General features: G+C 53.0%; 1 protein-coding gene across 1 annotated transcript in view; it reads left to right on the plus strand.

Moving 5' to 3' along the window:
- The window catches only part of map3k13 (mitogen-activated protein kinase kinase kinase 13), a 265,870-nt gene that overhangs the window by 18,354 nt on the left and 236,052 nt on the right, over nt 1-11,464 (plus strand). Inside the window, 2 exon segments of the mRNA XM_085985387.1 lie at nt 6,172-6,355; nt 10,033-10,224. Of these exon segments, the coding sequence (XP_085841513.1) occupies nt 6,172-6,355; nt 10,033-10,224 (376 nt within the window).

The raw sequence follows: 11,464 nt of genomic DNA on the forward strand, positions 1-11,464 counted from the left end.
ATACCGGTTAGTATAGTGTACCAGTTAGTATTATATACCAGTTAGTATTATATACCGGTTAGTATAGTGTATGTTAGTATAGTGCATCAGTTAGTATTATATAACAGTTAGTATTATATAACAGTTAGTGTAGTGCACCAGTTAGTATTATTTACCAGCTAGTATAGTGTACCAGTTAGTATTATATACCAGTTAGTATTATATACCAGTTAGTATTATATACCAGTTGGTATAGTGTACCAGTTAGTATTATATACCAGTTAGTATAGTGTACCAGTTAGTATTATATACCAGTTAGTATTATATACCAGTTAGTATAGTGCACCAGTTAGTATTATATACCAGTTAGTATTATATACCAGTTAGTATAGTGCACCAGTTAGTATAGTGCACCAGTTAGTATTATGTACCAGTTAGTATTATATACCAGTTAGTATTATATAACAGTTAGTGTAGTGCACCAGTTAGTATTATATACCAGTTAGTATTATATACCAGTTAGTATTATATACCAGTTAGTATTATATACCAGTTAGTATAGTGCACCAGTTAGTATTATATTGTAGGTGTCTTCACACTACTACGAAAATACTGCAGTTGAAACTGACAGTTAAACAAACGTGGTTTAATGTACTGAAACAGTTATAAACAAAAGAACGCAGGAGAAACTCCAAACAGGTCTGTACACAAGCTGGATCCACGAGGACTGAACAGAAACGCCCTACCCCCCCTGATGTCATGACGTCATCACATTTCCCGCCGTTGGGAACCTCACGTGACCCGCGTGATGACGTCATCGCGTCAGATCGCGATTTTATCGATCCTGCGCTGTTTAAACAGCGCACACACTTAAAGGTAACAACTATGATTAAAGACAATTATAAACATTGCTGCAAGAGTCTCTCAGTGGCTTTGCCACATACGCCCCCCCAGAATTGTCTTTAACGAGGAACGTCAATCGCAGAGGAGGTCGGACAAGCCTGTTTGACCGACTCCTAAATTCCCGGAGAGGAAAACGCTGAGCAGATGGCGAACTGGCAGGTAGCACGGTGCGGGTAGGTGCGGCGGTAGCCGGCGGCCGGCCCCGGCGCGGGGACTGAGCAGGTTCGACTGGCTGTTCGAGGTCTAGGTGCGTAGGCTTGAGGCGATCGAGGGAGATGTGCTCCGGCTTGCCCCCGAAGTCGATCGCGAAACTCTTGTCCCCGGCCTGTAGAACCTGGAACGGACCCGCATATGGAGGTGCGAGCGGGGTGCGATGAGCGTCTTGGCGTACAAAGACGAATTTGGCCTTTGACAGCTCCACGGGGACGTTGGAGGAAGGCAAACCGTGCTGCGAGGTCGGAACAGGTCTGAAGCACCGAGCCGCGTCCCGGTGGGCCTCCCGCTGACCGGCTGCAGACCACGGCCACGTAGGTGACGGCAGGAATTCGCCCGGAACCCGAAGTGGCTGGCCGTAAATCATTTCCGCGGCAGAAGACTGTAAATCCTCCTTCGGCGCTGTGCGCAGTCCCAGCATAATCCACGGCACTTTATCGACCCATGCTGCATCCAGAAGGCTGGCCCTGAGCGACGCCTTCAATGAACGGTGGAACCGCTCGCACAACCTGTTTGCCTGCGGGTGGTAGGCTGTAGTGTGATGGAGTTTAGTGCTTAATGCGGAGGCCACCGCATTCCATAGTTCCGACGAGAATTGCGGCCCGCGATCGGACGAAACATCCGCTGGAACACCGAAACAGGCTACCCATGATGAAATGAAGGCTCGAGCGACATCCGCAGAGGTGGTAGACGTCAGGGGAACCGCCTCTGACCACCTCGTGGTGCGGTCCACCATCGTCAGAAGGTGTGTAAAACCGGACGGTGGTCGAACCGCCGCTCTGACACCGTGAAGGTGGCCAGAGGAGCCCTGACGTGCCGTTGCACTTTGACCCGCTGACATACCACACAAGTGTTCGCCCAGTCGCGGACGTCTTTGCGTATCCCTCTCCACACGAATTTGGAGACCAGCAGCTTCTGCGACGCACACACCCCGGGATGCGACAGCCCGTGAATGGCGGCGAAAACGTCTCGGCGCCAGGTCGACGGAACAATCGGACGTGGATCACCCAAGGAGACGTCACAGAGGAGAGTGGTACCTGCCGAATGGAACGGTACATCTCTCGGCTGAAGGCTGGCGGGGTCAGAACGAAAAGCTTGAGTCTCCGGGTCGGCAGCCTGGTCAGCTGCCATTCTCGCATAATCAATGCCTAATTGAACGGCCTGGACGGCAGCGCGGGAGAGGCAATCCGCTACGACATTGTCCTTGCCGGCCACGTGCCGGACGTCGGTGGTGAATTCGGATATGTAGGTCAACTGTCTTTGCTGCCGAGCCGACCACGGTTCTGCAGTCTTGGCCATTGCGAACGTCAGCGGTTTGTGGTCGACAAACACAGTGAAGCGGCGCCCTTCGAGGAGGAATCGGAAGTGGTGGATGGCCAAAAACAAAGCTGCTCTCTGTCAAAGGTACTGTACTGGCGTTCGTGCCGCCGCAGCTGGCGGCTAAAAAATGCCAGTGGCTGCCACGCGCCGTCGATCCATTGCTCCTGGACAGCCCAAACGGCATAGTCCGACGCGTCCGTCGTGAGGGCGATAGTAGCTCCTGGCAGGGGATGTGCCAACATTGTCGCGTTCGCGAGCGTGGTCTTCGTATCCCCGAAGGCGCGATCCATTTCTTGCGACCAAACCACGGGCTCCCTTCCCGTCTTGCCCGAGGGCCTCGTAGAGCGGCTGCATGAGTTGTGCGGCCCTGGGGACGAACCGATAGTAGAAGTTAACCATCCCCAGGAACTCCTGTAAGGCCTTCACGGATTGCGGCTTCGGGAACGCCGTGATCACCTCCACCTTAGCTCGAAGCGGCGTTGCTCCCTCGGAAGTTATGCCGTGTCCTAAAAAGTCAAGTTGCGACAGGCCGAAACGGCATTTGGCCAGGTTCACAATGAGGCCGTGCTGCTGAAGACGATGAAAAAGAACACGGAGATGCTCGAGGTGTTCCTCCGTTGTGGTGCTGGCAATCAGAATGTCATCCAAGTAGACGAACAAAAAATTGAGATTCCGCAGAACCGAATCCATAAGGCGCTGGAACGCCTGCGCCGCATTTTTAAGCCCAAAGGGCATGCAGAGGAACTCAAACAGTCCAAAAGGGGTGATGACGGCCGTCTTTTGGACATCCTGGGAATGCACCGGTACCTGATGGTACCCATGGACGAGGTCGACCTTAGAGAAGATCGACTTCCCCGCCAAATGCACGGAGAAGTCTTGTCTGTGCGGGATGGGGTAACGGTCGGGCGTCGTTATATCATTAAGGCGACGATAGTCGCCACAGGGCCGCCATCCCCCGCCCGGCTTGGGGACGATGTGGAGCGGCGAAGACCAGGGACTACTGGACCGGCGAATAATCCCGATCCTCTCCATCGTGGCGAACTCCACCTTGGCCGCCACGAGCTTGCTGGGCTCTAAACGTCGTGCCCTGGCGTAGACGGGAGAGCCAGTTGTCGAAATATGGTGCTCCACCCGATGCTTGGCGGTCGAAGCTGAAAAGGTGGGCTTGGTCAGTGCGGGGAAATCCCCGAGAAGGCGGGAGAAGTCGTCGGGAGGTGGCTGAGCGCAGGAGACCGAGTGTGGCGCGGCCGTGCTGTGCGCACATGAAATACCGTCGAGCGTGGCGGCGTGAACGAGGCGACGATTCTTCACATCCACCAACAGGCCGTTGGCGCCGAAAAAGTTGGCACCCAAGAGAGCCTGCGAAATTTGAGCGGTGACGAAATCCCAGCTAAAACGTTGGCCACCGAAACAGACTTGTACCCGCCGGTTCCCGAAAGTGCGAATCGCACCCCCGTTGGCAGCTTGGAGGGGGGAACCCCGTCTGCCGGACTGAAGGTCGAGGACCGAGGCGGGAAGTATGCTGCACTGTGCCCCTGTGTCGCACAAAAAACGACGGCCCGAGATGGAGTTGGTTATATACAGAAGATTCCCGGAATCGCCGATCGCCATCGTGGCCGCGGGGCACGCCCCGGTTCCGGTGTTCTTGACTCGTGGCGGTCTGTTCGACGGTCTGGGCACGAAACTGCTAGGCGGGCGGCAGCAGCGGGCTTTCAGGCCAAAACGAGCGTGGTAATAACAGTAACCGGTCGTCGGGGGTGTCGAGGCGGGGCCCTTCGGGGCTGGGCGTTGCGCAATGGCGCAGTATTGCTGTCGGACCGTGTATATTTTATCCGCCTCTTTGGCGAGCGCGATGCAATCCCCGGCGTCCGACCTGGCGAGGGCTGCTTGGACCTGTTCGGGAAGCTGACTAAGAAACAGCTCGCGAAACAGGAAACATTGGGGTTCGGACCCCAGGAGCGTTAGCATGTGGCTCATTAGTTCCGAGGGTTTGGAGTCGCCTAACCCGGGTAGTGTAAGTAGACGGCGAGCGCGCTCCGCCTTTCTAAGGCCAAATACCTGCAGCAGCCGTGTCTTGATGGCGACATACTTGTCAGCGGTCAGGGGGGTTCTCCAGAAGGCTGATGATCCTCGACACCGTCGAACTGTCGAGGGCAGAGACCACATACAAATATCGGAGCTGGTCCTGCACGATGTTGTGGAGCTCAAATTGTGCCTCAGCCTGCACAAACCAGGAGGCCGCCTGTTGTTCCCAGAATTGGGGGAGCTTCAAAGCCACTGCGTTGGCTTCCATCATTGGCCTGCGTTCCGTGTCCACCGCGAAAAACGTTCGCGAGGTTTCGGGGTCACCAATGTAGGTGTCTTCACACTACTACGAAAATACTGCGGTTGAAACTGATAGTTAAAGAAACATGGTTTAATGTACTGAAACAGTTATAAACAAAAGAACGCAGGAGAAACTCCAAACAGGTCTATACACAAGCTGGATCCACGAGGACTGAATAGAAACGCCCTACCCCCCTGACGTCATGACGTCATCACGTTTCCCGCCGTTGGGAACCTCACGTGACCCGCGTGATGACGTCATCGCGTCAGATCGCGATTTTATCGATCCTGCGCTGTTTAAACAGCGCACACACTTAAAGGTAACAACTATGATTAAAGACAATTATAAACGTTGCTGCAAGAGTCTCTTGGTGGCTTTGCCACAATATACCAGTTAATATTATATACCAGTTAGTATAGTGCACCAGTTAGTATTATATACCAGTTAGTATTATACACCAGTTAGTATAGTGCACCAGTTAGTATTATATAACAGTTAGTATTATACACCAGTTAGTATAGTGCACCAGTTAGTATTATATAACAGTTAGTAATATACACCAGTTAGTACAGTGCACCAGTTAGTATTATATAACAGTTAGTATTATACACCAGTTAGTATAGTGCACCAGTTAGTATTATATAACAGTTAGTAATATACACCAGTTAGTATAGTGCACCAGTTAGTATTATAGACCATTTAGTATTTTTACCAGCTAGTATAGTGCATCAGTTAGTCTTCTATACCAGTTAGCATTATATACCAGTTAGTATAGTGCACCAGTTAGTATTATAGACCATTTAGTATTTTTACCAGTTAGTATAGTGCATCAGTTAGTCTTATATACCAGTTAGTATTATACACCAGTTAGTATAGTGCACCAGTTATTATTATAGACCATTTAGTATAGTGCACCAGTTAGTATTATATACCAGTTGGTATTACAGTATATACCAGTTAGTATAGTGTACCAGTTAGTAGTATATACAAGTGAGTATCGTGTACCAGTTAGTATTATATACCAGTTAGTATAGTGTACCAGGTTGTAAAGTGTACCTGTTAGTATAGTGTACCAGTTTGCATTATATACAAGTTAGTATAGTGTACCAGGTAGTATAGTGTACCAGTTTATATAATGTACCAGTTAGTATAGAGTATAGCGTGCATGCATATACACAAACAATTTGCGAGAGTCATTACATAAAGGAAGAAACTCTGGCTGATTTGTCCTCTCACTTCTCCAGGGGCACTGAGGCCAATTATAGCCCCCCCTGCTAGTGTTAAACCAGAGAGCACCAATACCTTTTGTCTTTTGCCATTCTGTTTAACTCAGCGTTTACTGTGGTGAGCTGTGAGTGTGGGGGCTAGCTCTGTAGTAACTTTAATCCCACACATATTGGGATCTGTTGGATTGTTTCCTGATTTGTCAGATTCCTGGGAGGTGCCCTTTGAGGAGATCTCTGAGCTCCAATGGCTGGGGAGCGGAGCCCAAGGAGCTGTGTTTCTGGGCAAATTCCGAGGTGAAGATGTGGCCATTAAAAAAGTGCGGGAACAGAAGGAAACGGACATCAAGCACCTGAGGAAGCTGCGACATCCCAACATCATCGCATTCAAGTACGGTTTACATGTACTCAATGGCCGGGGGGGGACTGCACAGGGTAAGGGCCCCACACCTCAGTCACTTCCAATCACATTTTGTTTTGCTTTAGAAGTGAACTTTTTAAGAGAAATGTTGATGTAATAGGTCAGACAGCGACCTTTCACCTCTAACACTTGGATTGGAATCCAGGCCAGACAGATAGGATGAGACTCTGCTCCATCTGCTGAGGCGATGGCTCAGCGTGAAATACGTTTGCACGTCTCATCCCAGTTCCTAGTTAGCATGGGACCAATACAGCAAGCTACACCAAAGTGGTGCAACAGGCAAAGGCTTTACTCTGTATCTAACCCGTGCTGTACCTGCCCTGGGAGTGTTTGATGGGACAGTGTAGAGGGAGCTTTACTCTGTATCTAACCCGTGCTGTACCTGCCCTGGGAGTGTTTGATGGGACAGTGTAGAGGGAGCTTTACTCTGTATCTAACCTGCGCTGAACCTGCCCCAGCGGTGTTTAATGGGACAGTGTAGAGGGATCTTTACTCTGTATCTAACCCGTGCTGTACATGCCCTGGGGGTGTTTGATGGGACAGTGTAGAGGGAGCTTTACTCTGTATCTAACCCGTGCTGTACCTGCCCTGGGAGTGTTTGATGGGACAGTGTAGAGGGAGCTTTACTCTGTATCTAACCTGTGCTGTACCTGCCCTGGGAGTGTTTGATGGGACAGTGTAGCGGGAGCTTTACTCTGTATCTAACCCGTGCTGTACCTGCCCTGGGAGTGTTTGATGGGACAGTGTAGAGGGAGCTTTACTCTGTATCTAACCCGTGCTGTACCTGCCCTGGGAGTGTTTGATGGGACACTGCAGATGGAGCTTTACTCTGTATCTAACCTGCGCTGAACCTGCCCCAGCGGTGTTTAATGGGACAGTGTAGAGGGATCTTTACTCTGTATCTAACCCGTGCTGTACATGCCCTGGGGGTGTTTGATGGGACAGTGTAGAGGGAGCTTTACTCTGTATCTAACCCATGCTGTACCTGCCCTGGGAGTGTTTGATGGGACAGTGCAGAGGGAACTGTACTCTGTATCTAACCTATACTGTACCTGCCCTTGGATGATTGATGGGACAGTGTAGAGGGAGCTTTACTCTGTATTTAGCACGTGCTGTACCTGCCCCAGGGGTGTTTGATGGGACAGTGTAGAGGGAGCTTTACTGTGTATCCAACCCGTGCTGTACCTGCCCTGGTAGTGTTTGCTGGGACAGTGTAGCGGGAGCTTTACTCTGTATCTAACCCGTGCTGTACCTGCCCTGGGAGTATTTGATGGGACAGTGTAGAGGGAGTGTAGCGGGAGCTTTACTCTGTATCTAGCCCATGCTGTACCTGCCCTGGGAGTGTTTGATGGGACAGTGGGAGTGAGGCAGTGTGAGTGGGACAGTGGGAGTGAGGCAGTGGGAGTGGGGCAGTGGGAGTGAGGCAGTGGGAGTGAGGCAGTGGTAGTGAGGCAGTGTGAGTGGGGCAGTGGGAGTGAGGCAGTGGGAGTGGGGCAGTGGGACTGAGGCAGCGGGAGTGAGGCAGTGAGTTGGGCAGTGGGAGTGAGGCAATGGGAGTGGGGCAGTGGGAGTGAGGCAGTGGGAGTGAGGCAGTGTGAGTGGGGCAGTGGGAGTGAGGCAGTGGGAGTGGGGCAGTGGGACTGAGGCAGCAGGAGTGAGGCAGTGAGTTGGGCAGTGGGAGTGGGGCAGTGGGAGTGAGGCTGTGTGAGTGAGGCAGTGGCAGTGAGGCTGTGTGAGTGAGGCAGTGGGAGTGAGGCAGTGGGAGTGAGGCTGTGTGAGTGAGGCAGTGGGAGTGAGGCTGTGTGAGTGAGGCAGTGGGGCAGTGGGAGTGAGGCAGTGGGAGTGAGGCAGTGGGAGCGAGGCAGTGGGAGCGAGTCAGTGGGGCAGTGGGAGTGGGGCAGTGGGAGTGGGGCAGTGGGAGTGGGGCAGTGGGAGTGAGGCAGTGGGAGTGAGGCAGTGGGAGTGGAGCAGTGGGAGTGAGGCAGTGCGAGTGAGGCAGTGGGGCAGTGGGAGTGAGACAGTGGGAGTGAGGCAGTGGGAGTGAGACAGTGGGAGTGAGGCAGTGGGAGTGAGGCAGTGGGAGTGGGACAGTGGGAGTGAGGCAGTGGGAGTGAGGCAGTGATTTGGGCAGTGGGAGTGGGGCAGTGGGAGTGAGGCAGTGGAAGTGGGGCAGTGGGAGCGAGGCAGTGGGAGTGAGGCAGTGAGTTGGGCAGTGGGAGTGGGGCAATGGGAGTGAGGCAATGGGAGTGAGGCAGTGTGAGTGAGGCAGTGTGAGTGAGGCATTGGGAGTGGGGCAGTGGAAGTGGGGCAGTGGGAGTGAGGCAGTGGGAGTGAGGCAGTGGGAGTGAGGCAGTGAGTTGGGCAGTGGGAGTGGGGCAATGGGAGTGAGGCAGTGGGAGTGAGGCAGTGGGAGTGGGACAGTGGGAGTGAGGCAGTGGGAGTGGGGCAGTGGGAGTGAGGCAGTGGGAGTGAGGCAGTGGGAGTGAGGCAATGAGTTGGGCAGTGGGAGTGGGGCAATGGGAGTGAGGCAGTGTGAGTGAGGCAGTGTGAGTGAGGCAGTGGGAGTGAGGCAATGAGTTGGGCAGTGGGAGTGGGGCAATGGGAGTGAGGCAATGGGAGTGAGGCAGTGGGAGTGAGGCAGTGCGAGTGAGGCAGTGAGTTGGGCAGTGGGAGTGAGGCAGTGGGAGTGAGGCAGTGGGAGTGAGGCAGTGGGAGTGGGACAGTGCGAGTGAGGCAGTGAGTGAGGCAGTGGGAGTGAGGCAGTGGGAGTGAGACAGTGGGAGTGAGGCAGTGGGAGTGAGGCAATGGGAGTGGGGCAGTGGGAGTGAGACAGTGGGAGTGAGGCAGTGGGAGTGGGACAGTGGGAGTGAGGCAGTGGGAGTGAGGCAGTGGGAGTGAGGCAATGAGTTGGGCAGTGGGAGTGGGGCAATGGGAGTGAGGCAATGGGAGTGAGGCAGTGGGAGTGAGGCAGTGCGAGTGAGGCAGTGAGTTGGGCAGTGGGAGTGAGGCAGTGGGAGTGAGGCAGTGGGAGTGAGGCAGTGGGAGTGGGACAGTGCGAGTGAGGCAGTGAGTGAGGCAGTGGGAGTGAGGCAGTGGGAGTGAGACAGTGGGAGTGAGGCAGTGGGAGTGAGGCAATGGGAGTGGGGCAGTGGGAGTGAGACAGTGGGAGTGAGGCAGTGGGAGTGGGACAGTGGGAGTGAGGCAGTGGGAGTGAGGCAATGGGAGTGGGGCAGTGGGAGTGAGACAGTGGGAGTGAGGCAGTGGGAGTGGGACAGTGGGAGTGAGGCAGTGGGAGTGAGGCAGTGGGAGTGAGGCAGTGAGTTGGGCAGTGGGAGTGGGGCAGTGGGGCAGTGGTAGTGGGGCAATGGGAGTGGGGCAGTGGGAGTGAGGCAATGGGAGTGGGGCAGTGGGAGTGGGGCAGTGGGAGTGAGGCAATGGGAGTGGGGCAGTGGGAGTGAGGCAGTGGGAGTGAGGCAGTGGGAGGGGGGATTGTTAATTACAGTTTACAACCAAAGTTGGATCTATACTCAGGTTAACGTTGACATTAGCTGAGAATTGTGTTCAGTAAACGAATCCCGCGTCGTGTAGCATCTGGAGTAAGGCAGCAATGTCCGCGTGGTAAAAGCTTTCACTTTCTTTTTCCCCAGGGGTGTTTGTACCCAGGCCCCATGTTACTGTATTATTATGGAGTACTGTGCCCACGGCCAGTTATATGAGGTTCTGCGGGCAGGCCGGAAGATCACCCCCCGGCTGTTGGTGGACTGGTCCTCAGGAATCGCCAGCGGAATGAACTACCTACATCTACACAAGATCATCCACAGGGACCTCAAATCACCCAAGTGAGTAAAACATGTCTACTCTGCAACACACACGCACACGTGCACACACACACTCACACGCACACAAACACACTCTCACACACACACACACACACACACATTCACACTCACACTCACACATACTCACACACTCACACACACACATACTCACACACTCACACACATACATACTCACACACTCACACATACTCACACACTCACACACACACATACTCACACACTCACACACATACATACTCACACACTCACACACTCCCACACACTCGCGCACACACACTCACACACACTCACACACACACACTCACACACACTCACACACACACACTCACACACACTCACACTCACACATACTCACACACTCACACACACACATACTCACACACACACACACAAACACACTCACACTCACACATACTCACACACTCACACACACACATACTCACACACACACACACAAACACACTCACACTCACACATACTCACACACTCACACACACACATACTCACACACTCACACACATACATACTCACACACTCACACACTCCCACACACTCGCGCACACACACTCACACACACTCACACACACACACTCACACACACTCACACACACACACTCACACACACTCACACACACACACTCACACACACTCACACACACACACTCACACACTCTCACACACACTCACAAACACACACTCACACATACACTCACACACAGTCACACACTCACACTCGCGCACACACACACACACTCAAACATACACACTCGCACACACACTTGCACACACAGACACACACACTCACACTAGCACACACACACTCGCACACTCACACACATGCACTCACACACTCAAACACACATGCACACACACGCACACTCACACACACACACGCACACACACTCACAAACACACTCACACCCACTCACACACACACAAACACACACGCACACACACACACACACTCTCACACACACAGGCACACACACTCGCACACACACACTCACAAACACACACTCACGCACATATGCACACGAACACACACACTCACAAACTCACATACACATACTCACACACACACTCGCACACACACACTCGCACTCACACGCACTCACATGCACTCTCACACACACACACACACTCACATGCACTCACTCACACACACACACTCTCACACGCACAGGCACACACACACACTCATACATTCACACACACACTCACACACACTCGCACACTCACA

The sequence above is a fragment of the Somniosus microcephalus genome, chromosome 4 (genome assembly GCF_052327205.1).
Source record: "Somniosus microcephalus isolate GS21.2 chromosome 4, FLI_Smic_1.0, whole genome shotgun sequence".
Lineage (NCBI taxonomy): Eukaryota > Metazoa > Chordata > Chondrichthyes > Squaliformes > Somniosidae > Somniosus > Somniosus microcephalus.